Genomic DNA, 26,668 nt, shown 5'->3' on the forward strand with positions numbered 1-26,668 from the left:
TTTAAAAGGAAAAAGAAGCCACTAAAGAAGCTGCTCCAAATATTCTCTTATAAAAACACAACATCAACAGCTGTCTTTCAGAACAGTGGTTCTCAACCTTTAGTGTGCTTCAGAAGGATGGGGAAGGACTACCAGAACACACACTGCTAGGCTGCACTGCCCAAACTTCTGCTTCTGGCCTAAACAGGACCAAGAACGCACATTTCTAACAAGTCCCCTGGTGAAGCTAAACTGGTCTGGAGACCACATTTGGAGAACCATTACTCTAAAAGCATCTAACCTAACCAGGTATAAGAATGAATAAAAGATAGGCATCAGAATTAACGATGATTAGTTTCACTCCAAGTCAATACAGTGATTCCTTCCTATTCATAAGCATTCCTTGGGCCCTTTATTAATTAGTATATCATAATTTTCTAATAACAAATGGCAGATTAATAGGGAATTTTTTTTGTTTGTTTTGGTTCTCAAGCATTGACTCCAGATTTTCGATAATACAAGAAAGGACTCACTGAACTGGAAGGACCCTTGTGACATCATTTAGACCAGTAGTCTTCAACCCTGGTTCACTAGGATGCCTGATGCAGGAGCTCCTCAAAAGAGGGCTGCCAGAGAATAAGGGAGAGGCTGAGTGCGTCAGGCTCTGACCTCCTGCTCCTCTAGGAGCTTGCTTTAACCAGAGTGAGTTTAGTTGTTTTATAATTTGAGGTTCTGTGTACAATTTTGTTTCAGGAAGAGAAAGGAGAATTTCCCCCTTATCTGTGTTCCCCAATAATTATTAAGAGCTTATTATATGCCAGATAATGTGTTACTACTGTGGTAAAAAATAAAAAACAACAACAAAAAACTCCTGCCTCTGAAAAGCTTCCATGGAAAAGGCATGCATCTGTTACCAATAAAGTAATATGGTCAGTAAATAAAACAGTAAGTTCAGGGAAAGAAAAAGAGTTAAGGGTTCTAGGAGATGATGTGTACACTGACTGTATTAGAATCCCTTTAGGAAATATGTACATTTAAATGGGGTATTTGAGACTTCAGTGATTATTTACAAACATGTAAGCAGTATTAAGAGAAGCCAAAGGGATGCTGAAGCATCCCGGAGCCAGCAGAGCAGTGAGTCTTTACCATTCCTAGACCTGAAGAAGCAAGGGGAAATAATGCTTACCAGAACGTGGAGAACTGTGGTTATAGGAGAAGGGTCCAAACAGGGGTGGTAGCCTTCAGCAGAAGAGCACAAACAGGAGCAACCAGGAGAAGGGAGTCAGGGACGGTTCTAATCCAATGCGGTACCCTGCGTTATTGTTTCCATCTCTTCACTGCCTCCCCATAACAGAATGATACATTCACACCCTTTGCCCTTTGCCCTGGGATTCCACAGAGCCTACCCCTTGAGGAAGAGCACACTTTTTCATCCCACAGACATGGGGCTTACTCATCTGACTGGCTTCAGGTAGAACATTAGCAGATATGATTCAAGCAAAAGCTTTAAATATTCATATATGTTCTGGCTTGGTCACTTGGCATTCACGTCCTCTGCCCTGAGAAGTCCATGAAACGCAGAGCCATTGCTCCTTTAGCCTAGGTCCCAGAATAAGAAAAAAATGAGTAGATACAAACCTAACTTGAAGCTTGGAGACAGGCTGAGCCCAGGCAAGAGCAGCTGAACCACAGCCAAGCCCCAGCCCCACAGCAAGAAATTAATGTACTGGATTGACCACACAGTTTGTTTGAGTTTTCCCATAGCATCTTACAGCAAAACCTGAACGGACCATGGCCAACCCAACAATAAACCACTGAAAGCTAGGGCTGCTAAACAGTATTATCATAATAAAAACTTGATACAACCAATCTCATTCACCTCCCCTGCCACACACACTTCCACTGCTGCCTCCTAAACAGCCAAACCCAACCAGAAGTTGAGAGCAAAAAAACCCATGGATGTAGTCCATAAATATGCCCCAGAGGAGCAAAATGAGCACAGTCTTGGAGGATGACCAGCCATTCAAGGCAAGGTAAAGACGAGAAATTCTGAAAGAGATGGGAATACCAGACCACCTGACCTGCCTTTTGAGAAACCTGTATGCAGGTCAGGAAGCAACAGTTAGAACTAGACATGAAACAACAGACTGGTTCCAAATAGGAAAAGGAGTACGTCAAGGCTGTATACTGTCACCCTGCTTATTTAACTTATATGCAGACTACATCATGAGAAACGCTGGGCTGGAAGAAGCACAAGCTGGAATCAAGATTGCCGGGAGAAATATCAATAACCTCAGATATGCAGATGACACCACCCTTTGGCAGAAAGTGAAGAGGAACTCAAAAGCCTCTTGATGAAAGTGAAAGAGGAGAGTGAAAAAGTTGGCTTAAAGCTCAACATTCAGAAAACAAAGATCATGGCATCTGGTCCCATCACTTCATGGGAATTAGCTGGGGAAACAATGCAAACAGTGTCAGACTTTATTTTTCTGGGCTCCAAAATCACTGCAGATGGTGACTGCAGCCATGAAATTAAAAGACGCTTACTCCTTGGAAGGAAAGTTATGACCAACCTAGATAGTATATTCAAAAGCAGAGACATTACTTTGCCAACAAAGGTCCGTCTTGTCAAGGCTATGGTTTTTCCAGTGGTCATGTATGGATGTGAGAGTTGGACTGTGAAGAAAGCTGAGCACCGAAGAATTTATGCTTTTGAACTGTGATGCTGGAGAAGACTCTTGAGAGTCCCTTGGACTGCAAGGAGATACAACCAGTCCATTCTAAAGGAGATCAGTCCTGGGTGTTCTTTGGAAAGAATGATGCTGAAGCTGCAACTCCAATACTTTGGCCACCTCATGCGAAGAGTTGACTCATTGGAAAAGACTCTGATGCTGGGAGGGATTGGGGGCAGGAGGAGAGGGGGACAACAGAGGATGAGATGGCTGGATGGCATCACCGACTCGATGGACATGAGTTTGGGTGAACTCTGGGAGTTGGTGATGGACAGGGAGGTCTGGCGTGCAATTCATGGGGTCACAAAGAGTCGGACGTGACTGACCGACTGAACTGAACTGAACTGAACTGAAAGATGAGATTTAAGGCAGAGAGACCAACATAAGGAAAGACACAGAAGCAGGAAGAAACATACCTTTGTGCTGAGAACTCTAAGCAATTAAATATCACCAGAATGTGCAAAGTTGATGCAGAGACAAAGGGCAAGGCTGGGGCTATAAAATATTCTATGACCTTCCATAATATACCAAGGATTTCTTGTCATTGGAAGGCTTTCCAAAGGCCCAAAACTTAATCTGTTGTAGTAACTCCACACTTTCTTACACCTCTGTATACACAGCATAACCTTTGAAAGATGCATTATGATACTATAGTAAAAGCAAAGAAAAAGAGCAAATATTAATATTAGTAATTCTGAATGTATGCTCCAGTTCATTCATGAAAGACCAAACTTTCCTGGTATGAGATAAGAGAATCAAAACCCTAGCTACAGACAATGCAGGAGTATATACGCACAGTCTCTAATGACACCTAGCTCCCTCAGAACCAGAAACGGATAGGAACGCATTCACAGCAGCCTCCATTAGAGTGGGAAGCTCAACAACTCCACTTGTACCCACAACTCTGAGGCATGGGTGAGACACCTCCCCATGGTCTCTTTACAAAATTAGGATTTGGAACCTAAGTCTCACAGTCCTGGGATCCCTTCAGTTACTAAGGAGCCAATATGGATCACCTAGACATATAGCCACCATGCTTCTAGCCTTCAATCACTTAATCGTCAGAGAAAAATCACTGAATTTCAGAAGGGACTTTAGACATCTACAAATCACTCACTTAGATTAAGAAAACCACAGTCTACCCTTTATAAAATTACATTCTCAAACCAGTCAATCCTAAAGGAAATCAACCTGAAATATTCACTGGAAGAACTGATGCTGAAGCTGGGCCACCTGATGCGAAGAGTCTATTCACTGGAAGACTCTGATGCTGGGAAAGATTGAAGGCAAAAAGGAGAAGGGAGCAGCAAAGGATGAGATGGTTAGATATCATCACCGACTCAATGGACATGAATTTGAGCAAACTCCGGGAGAGAGTGGAGGACAGGGAAGCCTGGCATCCTGCAGTCCATGGGGTCGCAAAGAGTCGGACACGACTGAGCAACTGAACTGAACTAGCAATAAAAGGGAACAAATTACTCATAAATGAAAATATCACAGATAAATCTTACATACTTTAGATGAGGAGGAAAAGAAGCCAAACACAAAGAAATGAACATTCTGTAATTCCATTTATGAAGTTCTCCAATTGGCAAAACTAATCTAAAGTGGAAAATAAAATCAGAACATTAATTGCCAGGGCAGGGAATGACAAAGAAGGAACACAAAAGAAATCCCTGGACAGATAGCAATGTTCTATGAGTTGGGAGGTTACAAGACTTCATTTGTTTGTCAAAATCATGTAGCTAAGATACGCACATTTCAATTCATATAAATTATAACCAAAAAAATGATAACAATAATACATGGAATGTGGGGTGGAGTGTGGGTGGAAACAAATGAAATAACAGCAGAAAGCTGGTAAGTGTTGAAACTATCTGACTGGCTCATGAGGTTCATTATTGTATTTTGTTTACTTTCCATACGATTGATATTTGTTTAGAATTAAAAACTTAATATATGTAAACAAATAAATAAATTGCCTTATACCTGACTTCTGGAAAAGATTAAAAAAAAAAGAAAACCACAATCTAAGGGAGCTATAAAAAATTCTTACTGTTACACACTTAGTGTAGCACAAAAGTGTATAGGACAAGATCAAACTACTGTTTAAATAGTAAAAAATAAAGAACTGATAATTAACACACACAAGCCTTCCTCACAAGAAGTTTCTACTAAACTTCAGAAAACAAGATCTTTTCTATCGTCTCTTCACCCAGAACACTACGATCATCTATTGTTGCTGTTTACTCACCCATCAAGTCCGACTCTTTGCAACCCCACAGACTGCAGCACGCCAGGCCTCCCTGTCCCTCCCCATCCCCTGGAGTCTGCCCAGGCTCCTGTTTATTGTATCAGTGATGCCCCCTTCATGGATCACCGCCCTGTCATGGCAAGGGGGCTTGCATAACTCAATGAAGCTGTGAGTCATGTCATGCAGGGCCACCCAAGATGTATGAGTCATAGCAGAGTTCTGACAAAACGTGATCCACTGGAGGAGAGAACAGCAAACCACCCCAGTATACTTGTCAGGAGAACCTCATGAACTATATAAATGGTCACTTATAAATAAGGTTAGAAAAGTATATTCTCTCCATGTGAAAATAAGAATGTCTTACCATCCACTAATACAATGTTACAAAATAACCTTATTGTTATTTTTTGGTTTTAATAAAAAGCAACTTTCCAAAGTTCTATCCTTGATACTGTAACACCCCTGGATCAATGATCCTCAAATTCTGAACTACCTGCATTAAAAAAAAATCACCACAGGTACTTATGGAAAATGCAGACTCCAGGGGCTAACTCCAGACCAATCTGAGGAGCTCAGGAACTTGCAGTTTTAACAGTTCCCCACATGGTTTTTATGCCCTAAAGTTTGAGAACCACTTTCACAGACAACCATCATACTCCCAGTAAGGCACTCCTAGAACCATCCAAATCCTCCCAGAAACGCTGAACCAACGTCCCAAAGCTAGGATCATGATTACCTTGCCGGCCTTCATCGTTGGTAAAGAGCCCCGTGTCGCTGCTGCTACACACACTGCTGGTTTCACTGAAAAAAAGAGTAAAACACAAGAGAACACATCAGGTCCAGTCAACACGAAGCTGTCCATTCATCTGCTGGTTTTCAAGTCGAAAGATCCCAAGTTTCCCTCATTTCATTCTAACTCATCAGAAATACAAATTTCACAGTTAAGTGTAGGGGTAAATTCATTTTCCCCCAAACAAAAGAAATGTAAGAAGAGGAGAATTGTAAAACTTTTACTTATATTTTATAGTATTTTCAAAAGATTGCAAGTCACTTTGTTAGTTTACCAAGAGGAAGTTATTTATAGACGCTCACAGAAGTAAATTTCAACCTGCTTTGGTATATTAAACAACACAAATTTATCAACCAATTTTATTTTTAAATATTGTCAACTATCAGTTTCAAATGAAGCCGTGCAACTTAAAAGATAGCCAACATGTTTCAAGTTTTCCCATTTACAAAGCAGCAAACAAAAATCCAGAAAAAAAAAAAATCAGTATGACAAAAATTATATTTTCTAAATTTAATGTCTCTTGATATCAAGTGGATACAACAAAATTCACTTTAAAAATAAGGTTAAAAATGAAAACGTAAAAACAAATTCCATTTGAATTCACCAAAATAAAAACTCTGGCTCCACAGAATGCTGTCCAAGTCAGCTTCATCCTGAGCTACTTCCAACAACTGATTCTGCCTCTTCGGATGCTGCGTTTCTCCCACCTAATCATCAAATTTGATTTATCTGGCGCAAGAAAAATTTCTCTATTCTTTATAATACTAGCCATTTCCTTGATGGGGATGTTTCCTTCCAAGCTAGTCAAGTTCGTTCACGTGCTCTAGAAGACAGAAGAAGCATCCTCACCCTGCTGCATAAAGAACAGGCTTGGCAAAACCCCAGTCTGCATTTCTGGATCCAAACTCTGAAAATATTTTGTATTTTGCAACATTTCCAAATGTCTTGCCAGCACTAAATCCTAAAAATGCCAGTTAAATTATGTAGCAGTGTTTCCTCACTTAAGCTTGTCTCTGGGTAACAGATCCAGGAAATCTGTTGCAGTGAGAGCCAATAAAACATACCTGATTTCTTTAAAGTTTCTTTCATTTTCCTCTACATTTATAAATGGGAACATTCTCCGGTGTCATTATGAGAAATGTCTCACAAAACTTAGCACCACTGGATTCTGATGGATTTAGATTCTTCAAAGCGCTCTGCAGTTAAATCCAGAAGACATCCTCACAGGGTACTGCATTCTTCCTACTTCTGAGTTTAAGGAACGGTGCCTGCTAAATTTATGGTGCTGTTTTTGTTTTTAGCAAGTTCCTGAGAGCATTAGTGGTATACTCTAAGTCCACTGAGTCTTACTACACATCCTCTCATATCAACTATTTTATTACTATCATCTTACCTCAAAGGTAAACCATATTTTATTTATTTTTTAGCTCCTCTACATGTTAAGGAGGGCTTAAAAAGCACATCAGACCATAAAACAAACATTCTCCTCCACCACTGTGTTATATGCATTCTTGGTTAGCATATCACTGAGATGTAAGGGTCATCAAACAACAGCCTGTCAACTATTTTTGTGTAGGCTGTGAGCTAAGAATGGTTTTTACAGTTTTAAATCACCAGGTAGAGGGGCAGATCAAAAGGAGACTATTTCGTGACATACAGACATGACACAAAATTCAAATTTCGGTGTCCATAAATAAAGTTTTATTGGAACAAAAAGTTCCTATACAGTTTTGCTCATTCGTTGACTATTATAGATTTTGGCTTCTTTCACACTACAACTGCAGAGTTGAGGAGTTGCAATAGAGAACATATATTACCCACGAAGCCCCCAAATACTTGCTAGCTGGCTTTTTACCAAGGAAATTTGCTGTTTCCTGCTCTATGGGTGTTTTAAGTTCTACCCTGCAATGTCTATGGGCTCCTCTATTTGAATATTTCCAATTAAGAAATTAAAACTAAGGCCTTATTACAAAGTCTGTGGATTCTGCCCCCATTTATCTCCGGCCACCTGTAAGCACTACAAGATACCATGTTTCTTTCATCCTTTTTTGCATGGATTCCATTATCTCCTCAGACTCTAAATAAAGGGAGTGATCTGCTGGATCCAGGAAGGTATGGGTAACCTAAAACCTTCCTGTCTTGTATATTTTCTATTTCTGTCAACAGTATTTAAAGAGACTCACTGTTCTTGAAAGAGCTTGCACTAAACTTGTCTGTAAGTTTTCTATATATAGTTAATTAGAGTAACGGCAATGATGTCATAGAAATACCACCAGGATTTTAAGACTGTGTTCTAGGGAGATATGTATTTTCTTCATTAAGAAAATAATGTGTGCCTTACAGAACACTTATTACATAAAAGTATCATCATTCCACCAATATCTGGAAATGATTATTTCATCTGATAGCATCTGCTAATTCTATCTATGTCTCCAGAAGAACTTGCATTGTGAAAATCTAACCACATGTAAAAAAAAAAACTGTTTGCATAATTTACTGAGGACAAAGAAGGGAACTTCATGGCATTATCTGCACATAAACACTATGATACAGCATATAAAAATGTAGGGCTAGCTATGAAATAGAAGCAAATTTTTCCTTTTCCAATTTATAGGCCAAAGTCCGGTGGCCTTCATTCACTTCTGAATCAGAGATTACCATTTAAAAAAAAATCAGATTAGTAGGATTTTAATAATGATTCAGTCAACTGTAAAATGTTAATTCAGCTAATTAAACAGAATGTTTAATATTCTGTTAAAAATAAGCACTTATCTTCCAATAAAAACAACTGTCTTTTAGTACCTTTATACATCACAAGGTCAAAAAGTTCAAAGGTGGTAGACTACTACACATTTTTCCTATTACAAAACCATGAAAAGAGTTTATACCTTTTTTTGCTATGGGCAATTTTACTAGGCAAGGAAAATAGCTCTGTTCCTCATTTTTATAAGAAAAAGAAAATGAGATACTACCTCTGTTATCCACTTCACTATAGTTCTCTGAAGCTTAGTCAGGAAGACAGAAACTCAGCCTTGATTAATCATCAGAAAAAGTAACAAGATAAAGCCCACAAAGATGCCAGGTAGTAAAAACCTTGTCTTTTCCTAAAATGACAGCAACTCCTAGAGGCACCACGCCTCCTGCCTTTGCCTTGGGAGCTGTTCTGTACTCCTTGTCTCACATGATTCTAATCTACAGAGAGCTTGCATATCAAAGTTTTCATTGAATATTTTGAAAATATTTGGGGGCAGAAATGTATCAATCCTACCATACAATATTCAAAAATATTCTATTGTAAATTGGGGCAATAAAAAGTCTCTAACAGAAGAAAGAGGAGGAAGGATTTCCCCCACTATTTCCCCTAAACTGTCACTCATTCACTTAGTAAGCGTTTATTAAGTTTTTCTTTATACCAGGCCCTGCTATAACCAGCACTAACACTAACAAGGAAGCAGGCCAACCACAATTTAAATCCATGTATTTTATTGAGAAGAAAAAAAACTTAGCCTAGTCTATGGAAGAAGAGTGTGAAAACACAGAAAGAAGAGTGCTTTCCAGTGAAGAAAATTCTCCAGTGAGGGTGGTGCAAGCTGAGAATTTAACCTTATAATACTGGGAAAATCACCTCATATTAGAAGCCAGAAAGTATCTCAAAAATATTCATATGTGAGTAAAATAGTAGTAATACCTCATACTTCTCTGGTTTTCACTGAAAAAAAAAAAAAATCCACAATTCAGCAGCATAGCCACTATTTAAAATAAGACCAAAAAAAAAAAAAAAAAAATTAAAGCCTAGATTTTTGGACGACCAATTAATTGTATTAATATTACCTACTTTTTATAAAATTGTTAGAAGAACAACTGAACCATATCCAACTGAAGTAACATAAATGTAAAGAAATTCAACCTAACCAGCAGTTCCAAAGGCTTTCCTCTCTCAACATTTTATTATGAAGACGTCCAAGCAAACAAAAAAACTTAAAGCAGTTACCACTCACACTCTATCATCTAGATATTGCAATTAACATTTTGGTTTTTTTGTCTTGTCACACATTTGTCCGCCTATCCTTACCCAATCATCTTGGTAATTCAAGGCACTCTGGGTAAACCAGATGACTGGGCATGCCATCCATTTTCAGAGGGGTAGATTATTACAGGAATCCAGCCTAATAAAATACTATTGATATTTCTCATCCACTTAAATTGTTAATTCCAGGGTAGAGTTAGCTAAACATTGTAAATTTTGGTACAAGTTTTTAAATGCTTTCATCTGAACTGCTCTTCTTTCCAAGTTCTGAAAATGAATTGCCTGTCCTTTTCAGGAACAATTTTTAAAAGTATGGTTTTCAAATTAGGAAAAACTCTCCATTTTTAAATCACAGTATTTTTATTCTATAGAAGAAATCAACGTTTTGGTCTTACTGAGTTTTCTACTATGAAAGTCATGCTTGTTGGTAAAAGCAGCGTCAATGAAGTAAAAACTCCATCTCAGTACCAGAAACACTGAGAGCAGTGGTTCTCACCTGGAGGTAATTTTGTCCCCCTTCTCCTATCTTCCCGCCCCACCCCAGCCCTTGGGATCACTGGACAATATCTGGGAAAAGCTTTTTTGTCAGGACTTGGAGGCAGGTAGAAGGAGCTGGTATTCTACTGGCATTTAGCAAGCAGAGGCCAGGATGCCACTAACATCCTACAACGCACAAGACAGCCCTCACAACAGAGGGTCATCTGGCTTAGGACTGTCGGCAGCATCAGAGGTGAGAACCCACATCTAGAGAGATGAATAAAGTGGAGGGATGAAGGGGATGGGACATCACAGTTTAGGAGGGAAACCACTTCGGAGGAGGGGCAGAGGTCAATATCTTATAGAAGAAACAATGTCATTCTGTTGCCAGGACTGGGTGAGGGCCTCAGTCTGAGGTCTAGCAGATCCCACAATGAGCAGGTAGCTGGACCTTCAGGCTAACTGGTCTGAAGAACTGAACTCCTCACAAGTTGTACAGGTCACCTTCCCAGCTTAGCCCAGACAGAAAGAATATCCTACAGCCATGGACAAGAAAGATCCAGGCTGGGAAAGAAGGAAATACCTCGCTTACCTCAATGTCCCCAATGCCTAATACAGCACCTGGCACACAACAGGCATTCAGTAAATGTTGCGCAAATGAAATGAACTCATTCAAATCAGCTCTGTTGCCTCTCCTTGTATGGCTTTTGTGTCATGTCACTGCACCTCTCTAATCCTATTTCCATGCACGTTAAAATGTGGATGGACTGTTCTGAGGGTGTGCTACGAGGATGTATCACGTACGTTATCATGTATGGAGTCTAGGATGTATCTGTGGAGTCTAGAGCTATTATACAAAGGCAAAGGATGAAAGACTCAAAGGCTACTTCTAGGGTGATAATTTTTGTATGTTTCCCAATAATATTATTTTAGAGGCTAATAGTAGTAGTAATTTCCTCACTGGTATTCTTATTAAAATAGTCATCTAAATTCAATGGGACTCTCAATTATACCTCAATCTAAAAATTCTGTAGGACTCAAATCTATTTTCACTTTGAATGGAAAATTAATATGTGACCTATGAAACCTAGCATTTTCCCCACACTGGGTTTCACCCAAGAGAGGGAGACACTGCTCTCAGCAGATATTAGACAAGTATCCCAAGAAGAGGTTTGGCACTTGAATTATTAGGAAAACTATTAATACAGAAAGCTACTATTCTGTATGACTCAGGGAACTCAAACTGGGGCTCTGTAACTACCTAGAGGGGTGGGCTGGGGAGGGACATAGTAGGGAGGTTCAAGAGGGAGGGGACATAGATACCTATGGCTGATTCATGTTGATGTTTGGCAGAAACCAACACAATATAGTAAAGCGATTATCCTTCAACTAAAAATAAACAAATCTAATTATAAAAAAGGTTACTATTACTTATTGATAGCAATAACATCATTTACTGTGTTCTACTATAGAACCAACAAAGTACTAAGTGCTTTATATTCATTATTTCATTTCTTTTACCCTAAAAGTCTATGGGATAACTATGTCAACCTCATAGTACAGATGAAGGAATGTGGCTTGGAAAGATTGAGCAACTCATCCCACACTGCACAACAAGCATTAGAACCAGGCTAGTGTATCTCCACTCCAGTACTCTTGCCTGGCAAATCCCATGGACGGAGGAGCCTGGTAGGTTGCAGTCCATGGGGTTGCTAGGATTCGGACACCACTGAGCGACTTCACCTTCACTTTTCACTTTCATGCATTGGAGAAGGAAATGGCAACCCACTCCAGTGTTCTTGCCTGGAGAATCCCAGGGACGGGGGAGCCTCGTGGGGTGCCGTCTGTGGGGTCGTGCAGAGTCAGACACGACTGAAGCGACTTAGCAGCAGCAGTGTATCTCCACAGCCCACTCACTGAATGGCCACTAAAACACAGGTGATGTAGAGTCATCTCATTTACTGAAAGTCAATTCAGGTTTATTCAGAACGTAATTATGAATTTCAGCACTTCTCATTTTCATTTACCTGAAAATGCAAACAGACTGACTGAACTAGGGAAAGAGTTTACTCTCTGCTTTTTGCTACTTAGAACATTCAGATACAGCTGAAATTCTACCTATATTTTGATGACTACAGCTTATAAGCTAAAAATGCATCATACATGCTGAATAGCATGAAAATGAATTACAAACTCAATTCAGAAAAGATCCTCTCTCCCTTTTGCTACATCTTAAAATTTAAAACATAAACAACCATTTTCAGTATACTGAAAATATAACAATGTATTCTCAGGAATCTACATCTTGCTTGCCTTTATAGTTCCTGAATGTCCTTTCTTTGAAATCAAAGTAAAAACATTCTCTTAGTAAGTTCTGGGGAAATAATTACTCTGAGAATATCATTCCTGAATTTAGCTTCATGCTAAGTAACGAAAATTTTCAGAAGACCAGTAGCCACCTGTGGTAACCAGATTCCCGCATGACTCCCAATGATGCCAGCCTTCTGGTATTTCACACCCTGGTTGGCCTGTGTAACCAACAGCACAGGCAAATCTCATGTCTGAGATTTGGATACTTAAGGGAGAGCCTGCTCTCTCCCTCTCTCCTGCTCTCTCTCTCTCCTCCTTCTCTGTCAGACCATCTGCTCTATGGGAGGCCAACGACTATTTCTCAAGGATGCTAACAGCCCTGTAAGAGGGGCCCAAGAAAAGGAATTGAGACTCTCAATCCAGCAGACTATTAGGAAATGAGATCTACCAACAGCCCTGTGAGTGAGCATGGAAGTGGATTCCTCAGCCCCAGCTGACCCTTGAGACGACGAGAGCCCTTACCAACCGTGAAACTGCAGAAGAGACTCTGAACCAGAATCACACAGCTAAGCTGCTCCTAGATTCCTGACTTCAGAAACTGCACTTGAAGCTGATGTTTTATAAAGCTACTAAGTTCTAGGGCAACTTTTTCTGTAGCAATAAACACAGCATCTTTATGAATTCTCCTTGCTTTCTAGCCCTAATGAGAAGCTTCTAACTTCGAGAAGTCAAATCTCTGAATTCCCACAACTAAGAGCTTGTTCTCTGACCTGTGCTGTTTAGTCACTCAGTTGTGACCCCATGGACTGTAGCCCTCCAGGTTCCTCTGTCCATGGGGATTCTCCAGGCAAGAACACTGGAGTGGACTGACATGCCCTCCTCCACGGGATCTTCCCAACCCAGGGATCAAACCCAGGTCTCCTGCACTGCAGACAGATTCTTTACCGTCTGACCCACCAGGGAAGCCTCTGACCTGAGAGCTTACTAATTCTATCATATTCCTGACCACAGAAAACTGTAAATTTAGACCTGAATAAGAGTTCTTTATACTTGTCACCATTACAGTAAGGAGGTACAGAATTAGTGCTATCAGTTATACTCAAAAGTTGTATCAGCAACTTTACCACCTCGGTTTCTCACCCATTTAAATTATTAACCAAGTAGCTTAAGTAAGATGTATCTTTTACAACTAACTTTAAAAGAAATAAGCAGGATGGAGTTAATGGCTTACAGTATCATGCTAAAAAATAAGGGGCTTCATTTTAATTTTTATTAAATAATGAAAAATACATTTAAAAAAATTTTAATTGTCTTAGAATTTACAAAAACAGAAAGGTTACTCCTAGACCTATCACCTGAAACACCTTCCCTGGATTTCCCTTCCTTGAAGTGGTGTATTTATAATCATATGTAATCAGAGTTCCGATTATGGAAGCCCTCATGACTGAAGGACGGGTTTTTCAGAGAAGTATCTCCCACCAACTGCAAAATTATTCCCACAGTAAGTTATGAGAATGTGTAATGAAGGAGGTTATTTTTTCAGTTTCTTCAGATGGCACCAAGAAAGAAGGCAGCAACCTCTCCAGTTTCACAGGTCAATTAACATGGCCACTGCAATCAGGTATACTTCGTGGAGATAATGATTTCTGTCAGGATTTTGCTACTGAGCTATGGCAGTGACTTAGAGAAGTCCACCCCCTCCTTTTAAGGCTTAGTTAACAGATTCATCCTCAGCAAGACGAGATGCCTTTTCAGAGTAAGTTTTTAAAGAGCATGTATTTTGAGACTTGGAATACCTGAGAATGTCTTTCTGGTGTCTTCCCACTATCTTAGCTATACATAAAATGCAGGGTAGGGAGGGAAGAGGAGGAGGGGAGCAACCTTTCCCCTCAAAATTCTACAGGCAAGTCTATTAGCCCCTGGCGTACAGTACTCTAGGGATGGACACCAACCTTATTTTCATCCCTTTGAAGATTTTCTTTGCAACTGTTCCACTCCCACCACCAAAGCAAAATGCAAAAATGTTGCTAGGATATGACTAGAGGTCTCTTTTCATTAGCTTTCCCTTTTAATCTATACGCTTAATTGTTCAACCCAGGAACATGTTCTCTCTTCAGTTAGATTTTTTAAATCATTCTTCTATCCCAATGGTTTGGTTTCTTCCTTGGGAGTAATCACATACCTGCAGACTAGGCCTCCATTCCTGTGCTCCAGATCTATCACCTTCTCTCTCATTTTTATCTCCTCTGTGCATTTTGGGAGGGCTTCCAAAGTTTTCCACATCATCAACTCAATTTTCTGCAGAATGAATTGTCCTTCATTGTAACATTACATTTCAAATCTCCCTACACTCTTTCCTCCCACACTTCTGGGTTGTCAAACAGCTATCTTTCTGTCCTTATGACTTTCTGCTCCTGTTTCAAAGTGATTAGACTTCCTTGCATCCTTATGAAGATTTTCTAAAATGTTCTTCCGGTTTTCACGAGCTGTCATTTTCAAAGATGTGTTCTTCCTCTGAACACTCAGGAGGGTGTGCCCTTCTTTTTATTCTGCAGAACCTGCTCAAAAGCCCCTTGCTGAGAATTAGTTTACCTACATTTTGGTATCTGCCAACAGAAGGGGTAGCTAAATTACTCCTGGTCCCATTCTCTACTCCCTTGGATACAGGTAACACACTCTTTTCACATCTACAACAAGCCAGGAAGATAGAGCCCCTGGCCTAATTCACCCATAGATTTTTATCTCATACAGCTACGCGGGAGATTGAGATGGGATCTTCTTCTGATCCTCACTGCCTGATTCTGACCCCATTCCAGGAGTCTGCAATAAATGAAGGTATATAAATACTACAGTCTCCAGAACGCACTGCTACTACGAGTGCTTTTTCCTTCTCTGTCTACGCCAACAGTAAACTACTCTTGGAGACTCTTATTTCCCAGGACTCAATATGCTATGACTGCCTCCTACTCCCAAACATATATACACACAGAAAACACTACAATTCCCTATCCGAGTACATTCTGGGAGTTACAACCTCCAGACAGAAAATCAAGAATACTGACTGGGAAGTTAATGGTGCAACAACACTCGAGCTAAAACTACAGCTGCCCAACTTCCTGACTGAACTGAACCCTGCCTTTCTGAACCAAGGGCAGACTATAGGGAGAGAATGCAGGACCTCACTACCGACAGTCAGGGCGGGCTCAGCATGGCTGCGGGCTTCCCACTGCACTCTCCAGAGCAGGTCTATCAGCCTTGCAGTTTGACAAAATCTTGGCAATAAGTCAGCTTTAAGTCCTGGTCTCTGGCAATGTGACTTTGCAATGTTTCACATCTTCGTAAATATTTTAGGGGGTGGCTGAGGTTACTTATCAGATGCTTTTTAAGATGTGAAGTTATAATGATGTGAAGGAGACTGTGACAAAACAATTACAGAATCTCAGTGTTACAAGGGACCTTACAGATCATTCAGTTCAGCCTCTCCAACTCTACAATTCAGTAAGAGGTCATCAAGCCCAGGCTTGAAGTGATCTACCTGGTAAAACAACTCAATTTTTATGGAGATTTAATTTTCAGAATGCTGTATTTTATACTGAGGCAACACTTCACACTCTGCACTTTGTATCTATGGATTCTAGTTCCTTCCTCTAGAGTCACAGAATAATCAAAACATTTAAGAGACAGATCTTCAAATACAATAATGTAACATTAAATCCACCTCCCAAGTTGTTTTTTTTCCAGTTATTCCTTAGCATATAGCAGCAGAGCTTTGAATAAATCTATATAAGCACACTGTGCCCGCTATGCAATACCCTCAAATGTGACGGTATAACCGCAACAATGGTAAATACCCTCTTGGTCAGCATCCCTATTTACAGAATGGAAAACAGAACATCCTCAACCTACCACATACAGTTTTTTCCACAGCTCCAGTAAACCCCTGATTAATGACCTCCACTTGCAAAGGAGGCTACTTACCTTAACCATGAAATAATGAATGCTATTGATCCAACAAGCTACTGCTATAGAGTGTTATTGATCACCCATCTTTGGTTAAAATGGTCCTCATTTAGCAATTTCACTGTTGCAAACACCTGGAGCAAAGCATGCTCATAATTAAAAAGAGTTTGGGAGAGTTAAAGTGAGAGGTGATGGACAGAGATCTCAGCTTTCCACCACTTATTCTTGCTTCTGAGCTATTATTTGTGTCAGAAGGGATATTGATTTTCTATAAAAATAAGAAAACAAGAGGCACCAAGGGGCCGCAGAAGGTCAGCTTGGGCTAGAGAAGGAGGGGGGAGGTTTAGCACTCTATCTCTGTCATTTGGCTTCCAAGAGAAGAGAATATTTTCTTTCCTGTGAGATTGGCTTCTAATACATCACCTTAGGAAGGCTCCTGACTGCAACTTCAGGCCACCACCAAACCAATTCACTTACGAAAGAAAAGAAGCTAAATTATATTCAAGGGGAACAAATGAATGATGTTAGTGAAGAATAAAGCAAAATTGGACTATGACTCACCTAATTAATAGTCACTGTACAGACAATTTGAATAAAGATCAGTAGAAAGTAATTTTACAAAAGAGTTGATCTATTCTAGAATGGAACACACATGGATAGAAAAATATTAAAATAATAATTGAGCTTTTTACATCATAACCACTTTCAGTCCCTCAGAACTCTTGAGGGATTGGTTGGTACAGAATTGAAGGAAGAACAGAAACAGAAAAGCAAAAAGAATTATAGGTTAAATTTAAAACTACTCTATGTTTGTAAGCAGAATAAATTTTAAGGAAAGTAGAAATAAAGTTCTCTGATTGAGACATAGATTTTCAAACTGAAAACACCTAATATATGCTTTTTAAAAGAACTATTTACTAAGCAAAGTACAGCTTAATGATCAACTTCATCCTAATAATTTTACAAACTGGATCATATATTCCGCCAACCCTCAAAAACACTAATATCAAGTTCTACACTTTGATCTGTATGCAAAGTGGCACATCCAAGCAGATTTATGAAAGAGTAATAACCAAGAGAATTCTTAAAAGGATTTCTTTTAACGCAGAAAAAAGGTTGAAAAATTTTGACAGAATCAACTCATCAAGACAGTATAACATCTAAATCATGAACTACTGCCTCCTTAAAACATATGCTAATGTTAGTCCTGTTTATAGGGTATATTTAATAATCTAAGCTAGAGATTTTGGTTCCAATTTACTATTGACAGGCAAAACATAACGTGCAGTCAAGGAATAACTAAGAATCACCATGAGACTTTCCTGGTGGTTCAGTAGTTAAGACTCTGCACTTTCACTGCAGGGGACACAGGATCCTGTTCAAGGAACTAAGATCCCACATGTCACACGGCATTGCCCCCCCCCCCAAAAAAGAATCACCCTCCTTCCTCATAGAGTATATTTAGGGGGAAAAAATACAAAGCACACGTGCTTGTAACTAAGATGAATCAGCATCAGTCAAGGTGAGTTGAAGACTCCTAAATACACTCTGAAGAATTTTTCTCATTCTATGTCTGCTACTTCTCCACCCAATATTCCCTTAGCTACAAGGATTTTGGTGTCCACCAAAAAACTCTTGTTCTTTGAAAGAACTCTGAAGTTATGGGCCAGGAAGACAGCCCCAATGTGGGAACAGGTCTCCTCAATTTGAAAAGAGAAGAATTTCCTAAGAACCGCTGCCTACTTCAATTTACCCAAGCTTTCATATAACTAGATATGTATTATCACAATCTGACTATAATGTATGACAGATGTATCTGGGTAAGAAGGACCTGGAAAGATTCAAGTGCCTCACTGCTAAGTTACAGGCTCTGTATCTGCAACCATACTTGGGCTGTGATCTTAGAGAAGACAGAGTTAACAGTCACACACACATACAATTAAGTCACAGTTTAACAAGAAATTCTGGGGAAGAAATACATATACCCAAAAATATCATTCCAAAAAGCAGTTTTTTTTTTTTAAATTGTCATTCTTAATAGGAAGATGATTATTATTTGGTATGTAAGCTTGATATTGAAACAAACTTGAACACCTCAATTGAGGGTTTCACCATTATGAAAGGATACAAGTTAAGCATTTCTTGTCTGATTAAATATAGCATGATGAGAGGAAAAACAAAAGGGTTTATAATCCAAAATCATACATTTAAATTGGGTTAAAAGGCCCTAGAATATACAGCAGAGGAAAATCAGGAAAGCCAAATTATAAGCCTGCCAAGTCTGACTCTCTGCAACCCCAAGGACTATAGCCTACCAGGTTCCTCTGTCCATGGGATTTTCTAGCAAGAGTACTGGAGCAGGTTGCCATTCCCTTCTTCAGGGGATCCTCCCGACCCAGGGATCAAACCCGTGTCTCCTGCATCTCCTGCAGTGGCAGGGGTGTTCTTTACCACTGAGCCACCTGGGAAGTCCCACCTAGTTGCACAGCCTGGCAAACATAAAGTTAGTAAGAAAAAATTTTAAAGCTAGATTAAAAACCACCCATGAAAGGTACAGGCATACAGACCTGAACAGCTTTTCCTATTCCTGACAAAGTCTCACCTTGAAGTTCCTAAGATTTACGCTTTTGTTTTTCAGACAAATCTCAGAAGAAGCAAAACCCTAAGAAAGATCATCTGTTCTATTAGTTGTAAAAGTTAAGCTGAGACAGAAAAGTGCCATGGGAAAAGCAAGCTCAAAGAGCAATCAAACGCAGTGGTTACCTATGAGCTATGGAATTAGGTTTGATTCCCAGTTTTGCTACTAGATGACCTTGGGCAAATTATCTCCACACCCATAAGCTCTATTTCCTCGTCTATAAAATACAAACAGTGGCCCCTACCAGAGAGGGGAGTTGTGAACATTCAAAAAGAATATACGTTCTGCACAATAGTACAGGGCCTGGCACACAGTTAGTGCTTAATAAATGCTAACACTGTTAAGGGATTCCCTCATAGCTCAGTTGGTAAAGAATCTGCCTGCAATGCAGGAGACCCGGGTTCGATTCCTGGGTCGGGAAGATCCTCTGGAGAAGGAAATGGCAACCCACTCCAGTATTCTCGCCTGGAGAATCCCATGGACAGAGCAGCCTGGCGGACTACAGTCCATGGGATCACAAGAGTAGGACACAACTTAGCAACTAAACCACAATAGTAACAATAATACAGTGGTCCTCAGTTGGGAGTACTCAACCCTACGAGGGAGCACCCATGAAGGCATTTGTTTTGATACTATGAAGGGTGGTGGGAACTGTGTAGGATGCCAAACATGGGACACCCCTCTTCACAAAGAGCTGCCTCACCCAAAACACCAACAGCATCAGCATGGAGAAACAGACACCACACATTAATATTCATAACAATATTAAAGCATCAAGCTGGGGAGTATTGATGTTTCTAGGACTATCTATTTGAGATGTAAAAAATTTTAAAGTCACCCAAAACTACACTGACATTTTAAGCATGCACCCATCAGAAACAAATTTTGCTGGCTCAATGACATCTGGTGTAAGACTAATGGGATTCAGTACTGTTATTTTCAAAGTCTACCATGTATTCTGACAACTTGAATGTCAGCCAATAAAATAAACTCAATACAGTTAAACTGAAAGAAGTAGAAAACACAAATAGAGCCCAGAAATATTACTATCTCAAGCCAGGATTCTTAATGGGTAAAGGCAGCTTACCAAGAACATTTACAAATTCCATATGCCTGGCACCAGCATTTTCTCTCCCACGCACGCATGTGCACACACACGCACACACACACACACACACACGCACACACACACACACACACACAAATCTCTGCTGAGGCCCTGGTTCTAAAGAATAGTTATGTATGTATGAACTGTGTGGCATAAAGAGCAGCAAAATGTTTTTAAAATAAAACTCTCGGTTATGCATTTGAGGTACACATTTTAAATGACTTTCAGAAAACAAATGTGTTGCTATAAATATAGCCTTCTTGATATAGGGTGACAGGATCATTAAGCCAGAGATAAACACAACCTGACTAGTTAAAAGAAAGCTACAAAGTCAGTGTATCAGAGGCTGGTTTGAAAGAAAGTTGAAATCATCAAGACTGTGGATTTGTGCTTAATTTGTAAAATTAACCAGGAAAATCTTTTGACTTAGTAAGATCAAAATAGAATAGAATGGGAGTAGAATGGAAATAGAATGGGACATCTCACCATTCTGACATGTTCTCATCAGAGCCCTGTTTTTGTTCATCTGCTTCACACTCCATCCTTTCTTTCCTTCCCGTTTTGCTTAGGAAAGTCCTGTTTTCTGCTGATTCACACAACCCGTGACCTGATGAGGTCCAGGGAGTATTCTCCTTCCAGCGGGACAGACGCTGCTTCTTGGCCGACTTGAACCTGCAGCCTCTCTCGTAGCTCCAATCTGACACCTTGAGCTTCTGCTGAAGGCTGGCGGCCACCTCTGACGTCACTCGCTTCACCTTACGCCGGCGCCTGAGCGGTCGACAGGGTGCATTTTCAGTAAAGGAGTCAGATTCATGCCAAGAATGCTGCTTACTCTTAACAATGGCGTTGAGAGCTGGGTGCCGTTTGACTACCATTGTGTCATCAGAGTCACTGAAATTGGTGACCGGGGCCATTTCTCGACAGTCCTTGAGAGCCTCATCCAGACTGGACTCAGAGGCCTCACTGTAGCAGCAGGTATGCTCTGCCAGGTGAGTGAAGTCTGAACGGCGCTTCCGGCCTCTCCGTTTGCGAAGCTGCCGCCTCTGCTGCCGCGGGCTCAGGGCCATCTCCTCCCAGAGCTCACCAAGCTTATTCTGCTCAGATGTCTGCTCCAAGGCTGAGGCTAAGTCATGAACCAGCTCATCCATGAGGCCACATCTACCTAAAGGAGGTTCAGAAGAAAAGAAAACAAGAGAAAGACTCAATAGGATCTGTTGCTTTAGGATAATTTTTTAAATAGATCGCGGCACTGCAGAGTCCACTCCATCTACAGAAAATTCACCTGCGTTCACCTGGCTACACTTAAGATTCTATTCCTATCATCCATGCACTGTTAAGTCACTAAAAATAGGTGTCTGGCCCTTGTCAAATGCCTATAGCCGTCATGTTCTTGAGCACAAAAACTCAAAATACTCACCAGATGACAAATGGGTTATTAGTAAAAATAAGCAAACTCAGGGGAGTTATCGCTCCCTTTTCCCAATTAAACTTGCTCAACAAAATTACCTGATGATGAGATCTAAAAGGTTTAGAGAATGTCTCTTTAGACAGGAGCAGAAAAACACTCCACTTCAAAATCACAGATGAAAAAGACTGTTCTACAGTCTTGGGTCACTAAGAAGAAGTGTTCTGGCAGGAACAGAAAAACAACCTAGTGACGCCCTTACAGAGGGCTGCCTGCAGCTCTGGTGATCCGGGAATTTGTAGTGATGCAGGTTTGTGCTGTGCCCGGGAAAAAAAAGGACAGTTTGCACCCACTCTGGTTCCAGCTACCACCCAGAGGCTATGAAGCAAAGAGCTTTAAAGAGTATGTCATAAACTTGTGAATAATTAGCAACTTTTAAGTTCTTCTTCACTCTCCTTCAGAAAATAAAGTGAGCATCCAAATTCTGTGCTTCGGTGCCAGACAATCACACAGAAACAGGATATAACTGAGGCTGAAATGACAATATGTGGAGTCTCTAAGATTTCTAGGTAACAGCTTTCCAAAATTTCCTATTTTTCAACTCATTATTGTCAAACCATCATACTTCAGGGATCACTTCAGAGGCAAACCTTCCAGAGGCAGAGAGCAGGAGGAACAATTTTCAAAATGCCTTTTTTAAAAGGGAAATGTGTAATATACTTCGTACACCTAATTAAATACATGTTAAAGTAGCACTTTTTCCCTAGCTCTTAAGTTCAACCTATTTCAAGACCATAATTAGAGCTTAAAACTCTATGGTGCCACTCTCAGACCATATTTCCGTTCACCCAGTTTATATTTTGCAAAGGACTTTCTAAAAACCTATTTTCATGCGATCTCCATGCCAACCAACTCAAAGTCAGGAGGAGCAATAGTTGACACCTTGTTCCAAAACTACCAACCAAACAAAACTTCTCAAAGTGTCAAAAGCCACACTCACTTAAGCAATAAGCTATTTAAAATGCCATGACTGGGGTTTGGGGAGACAACTGTCCCTAGAAACCAAATAGGTGAATCTAAATCTACTTCCCTCATCTCTATGCTTAACTACTGCTTTAAAAACTCGGGCAAAACTGTACAAACTTTAACACGGAACAACTAGAAGCTGAATGCCTTGCCTGTGCAGTTGAATGCAAGCCTTTCAAAGACTGCAAAAATTGGGACAGCAGGTGACAGAAGAACCCTGGAACTCCTACCCTCCCTGGATGCACCGTCCGAGAGGATCCGGGGCCAGGCAAGCAAAGGCTGTCCGAGTTGCGCAAAGGATGGGACCAGAAACCAGTAGAAGTAAAAAGAAAGATGCAGGCAGGCGCAGGGTCGTGTAGGTGCAGACAGGGTTGGGAGGGGAGACGTTGCGGGAAGACAGGAGGGAACTTCCCAGCTGGGGCGACCCAGGAGCAGGGAGTCAGCTCTTCCAGGGCAGAATCTGCCAAGATGCAAGCCTTGGTGATCTAAACTCCCTCCGTGCCAGGGGTCGCAATGTGACCACATCTGTTGGGGAAAAAAAGTGTGTTTCGAAGGGCTCTCCCCACCACGACCCGGGGCCCATCCCCGAGGACGAGGGCGACCACAGCTTGGGATACCAAGCCCTTACGCTGTCGCCACTCCCTAAAGAATCAGAAAGTAGAGAAGACAAAAAGTGACTGTCACCTGGCAGATGGCCCGAAACCCTCATCCCCCACGGATTCGGGGGGAGATGGGTCCTGAAAAACAAGGCCCGCCACCCTCACCCGCTCCCGCCAGCCTTTGCCGGCCCCCTGACGCCCCCCGGTCGGTCCGCCGCGGCCCAGAGCCCGGATCCCCACTGGCGCCGACCCCCCCGGACCCCGACCCTCTCATTTCCAGTCCCCCTCACCCGCTGCCGCAGCCACCTCCGAAGGCCGCAGCTTGCGGGGCCGAGTCTCCCGGCCGGAGCTTTCCTCTCTGACCTCATTTCCGGTCTGGGCCGGAGGGGTGGGGCGGCGGCGAGATGGGAGGAACTTGGCGGCGCGGGAGGCCCCGCCCCAGCACGGCGCTTCCTGCCAGCAGCCCCTCCCACTTCCGTCCCGTGGGACGCTGGGGGCCACGAGAACCCAGAAGGAAGGCAAGGGGGCCAGGAGCGGTGGTGTTTTGGGGCAGACGAAGGACCGGGGCTGACAGGACCGTGGCGCTGAGGTGCCCATCTTGGGGAAGAGCCTACCCCGTGCAGGCCTCGTCTGCCTTGGAGACGTCAGGAAATTGGGCCCTAGAGAGGGGCGTGGGCCTTGTCCTTGCTTGCTGACCGGCTTTATACAAGCGCGTGGAAGTTAGGGAAATGAATCTTCATTTCCTAACTATGAGAGTTGTATAGCCTTTGGCAGGATAGCGTCGTAGTGAGAGTAACAAGTAGTACTGGATTATAACTTGAAGTATAGAATTGATGCTTTTGAACTGTGGTGTTGGAGAAGACTCTTGAGGGTCACTTGGACTGCAAGGAGATCCATCCAGTCCATCCTAAAGGAAATCAGTTTAGAATATTCATTGGAAGAACTGATGCTGAAGCTGAAACTCCAATACTTCGGCCACCTGATGCAAAGAACTGACTCATTGGAAAATTTCCCTGATGCTGGGAAAGATTGAAGGCGAGAGGAGAAGGGGAAGACAGAGGATGAGATGGTTGGATGGCATCACCAACTCAATGGACATGAGTTTGAGTAAACTCTGGGAGTTGGTGATGGACAGGGAGGCTTGGCATGCTGTGGTCCATGGGGTCGCAGAGTCAGATGCAACTGAGCGACTCAACTGAAAGGTAGCAGCCATAGTCAAACTGGGGTAAATCAATCACTTATACAAATAAATGTATAAATGGGGAAGGAGTAATGTCTTTGGTGCAGAATTCTAAACAATTTTTATAGCTACTCCACCATGAGGCCTCACTCCTCATTCTAAATGTGGCCTGTGCCGTGACTTCCTTCTGAAGAGTACCATGTGAAAAGTGGCGGGAGGAGAGTAACTTCTATAGTGGAGAAACTAAACAAGCACTGCCTCAGTCAGGTGATCAAGGTTAATATTAACAGTGATTAATCATGTTGATAGTATGTGCACTAGCGAGGATATGACAAAAATGGCCTTTCCTTCTAAAACTCATAATCCCAGTCTCAATAAAAGGGAAGAAGTGGGCAGCCCCCACATGAGGGACATTCTACAAAATGTCTGACCAATATTCCTCAAAACTCTCAAGATTTTCAAAGACAAAGTCTGAGAAACTGCCACAGCCAAGAGGAGCTTATGGACACATACCAAGTAAATGTAATATTGTATCCTGATGTGACACTGGATTAGAAAAAGGATATTTGGTAAAAACTAAAGAAATGTGGATAAATTATGGGCTTTAGTTAATAATAATGTCCCAACATTGGTTCGGAGAAGGCAATGGCACCCCACTCCAGTACTCTTGCCTGGAAAATCCCGTGGACGGAGGACCCTGGTAGGCTGCGGTCCATGGGGTTGCTAAGAGTCGGACACGACTGAGTGATTTCGCTCTAACTTTTCACTTTCATGCATTGGAGAAGGAAATGGCAACCCGCTCCAGTGTTCTTGCCTGGAGAATCCCAGGGACGGTGGATCCTGATGGGCTGCTGCCTATGGGGTCGCACAGAGTCGGACACGACTGAAGCGACTTAGCAGCAGCAGCAACATTAGTTCATTAATTGTGACAAATGTTTACTAATGTGAGATGTTAATAATGGAGGACCTGAGGGTGGGGTTGTGGGAACAGTAGTACCTCTGAATTTTCCTGGAAACCTAAAGCTATTGTGAAATTAAGTTTATCTTTAAATAACTTTGACCCTGAAAATTCTGCCTCTATGAATTTTGTCTAAAGAAAAAATTAGAAATGGACAATGTAAAGTACAGGTAATTAATCCTTGTAGTGCCAACTTAAAAAAAAAAGCCTAACGTAAGATTTGTGAGTTAAGTTTTATTGGGGCAAAATGAGGGCTATAGCCCAGGAGATAGCATCTCAGATAGCTCTGAGAAACTGCTCCAAAGAGGTAGAGGGGAAGGTGTATATGTGGTTTTGGTAAAGGGGGAGCACATGCAATCAAGCACGTTCTCTTTTGTTTGGCAGAATGTTTCTCCTAGTCACCAGAAGCAGTCATCACCATGAAGGACTTTAGGACTTCTCTGGATATAAGGAGATACAAGAACTGGGCTCATAAAGTCGACTGTGAAATTATTTAACCATCTGAAGACTTGTTCTGCCAGTTTTTCCCAAAGCACAGAGTGCCTCTTTTCTGCCCTCCACCCTGAATTCCTTTCAGGGATTGTTGAAAGTCAACATGATTTAATCCTTGTAGAGGTAGATGGCAAGTGGCAATTTGTAGTTGACAGGAGCATTGTGGGAGGTAGGCATGAGACTACTAGAAAAAAGCCAGAAATCCTACAACAGGGGTTACTTATCTAAACTACTGTATGTCTATGGGATGGAATACCTTGCAGCCTTTTGACAGTGATTATAGAAGAATATTTAATTTCACAAAAAGTCATCAATTTCTGATTGTGTACATTTCTGTACAATGGTTGTACTTTAAAACATTCCTTTAAAGAAGAAAGTGGGCGGGCCGGGGCGGGGGGGGGGGGGGCGGTTACGGGGAAAGTTTCTTTAAAACTGTAGAGTATGAGACTATTCATGCATAAAGGAAATTAAATCTATACTTGCATAGGAATATGACCAGAATAATACATTGCTTATCATCCAAAATAGTTCCATTATAAGTTATTGTATCTCCTACATGTTGTTTTTATGGGTTTTCAGAATTTTCTATAGGTGAAACATTGTATAAAGAATGAAGGGAGTAGACAAAGATGACTTTGAGCCAGAGTGACTAACAGAGTGAAGTGAAAATCAGTTGTGTCCAACTCTTTGCAACCCCATGGACTGTAGCCCCATGGACTGTAGCCTGCCAGGC

The 26,668-nt window shown here is 41.3% G+C and overlaps 1 protein-coding gene and 1 long non-coding RNA gene across 20 annotated transcripts in view; one reads left to right on the top strand and one right to left on the bottom strand.

Annotated features, from left to right (window-relative positions):
* Window positions 1–23,665, bottom strand: part of GPATCH2L (G-patch domain containing 2 like) — a 61,328-nt gene extending 37,663 nt beyond the window's left edge. For 10 of the 19 annotated variants that reach the window (XR_015133953.1, XR_015133954.1, XR_015133955.1 and 7 more), the window contains exons 1-4: window positions 23,596–23,665; window positions 22,859–23,231; window positions 20,762–21,437; window positions 5,702–5,766 (exon numbers count right to left, since the gene is read on the bottom strand). Coding sequence is in view for 14 of the 19 variants with exons in the window: in XM_086319515.1 (XP_086175641.1) it covers window positions 5,702–5,766; window positions 20,762–21,437; window positions 22,859–23,231 (1,114 nt within the window). In the remaining 5 variants the exon portion in view is untranslated. The remainder of the gene's footprint in view (window positions 1–5,701; window positions 5,767–20,761; window positions 21,438–22,858; window positions 23,232–23,595) is intronic. The other 9 variants (XR_015133956.1, XR_015133957.1, XM_086319521.1 and 6 more) reach the window with 2 other exon arrangements.
* A 111-nt stretch (window positions 23,666–23,776) lies between these two features.
* Window positions 23,777–26,460, top strand: LOC147363966 (uncharacterized). The gene is made up of 2 exons (XR_015133958.1): window positions 23,777–24,507; window positions 25,828–26,460. It is a non-coding gene; the product is annotated as an uncharacterized LOC147363966 (long non-coding RNA).
* The last annotated feature ends 208 nt before the right edge of the window (window positions 26,461–26,668 follow it).

Source organism: Bos grunniens, chromosome 10 (assembly GCF_055505025.1).
Source record: "Bos grunniens cultivar Pamir isolate PY7600 chromosome 10, Bosgru_T2T1.0, whole genome shotgun sequence".
Classification (NCBI taxonomy): Eukaryota; Metazoa; Chordata; class Mammalia; order Artiodactyla; family Bovidae; genus Bos; species Bos grunniens.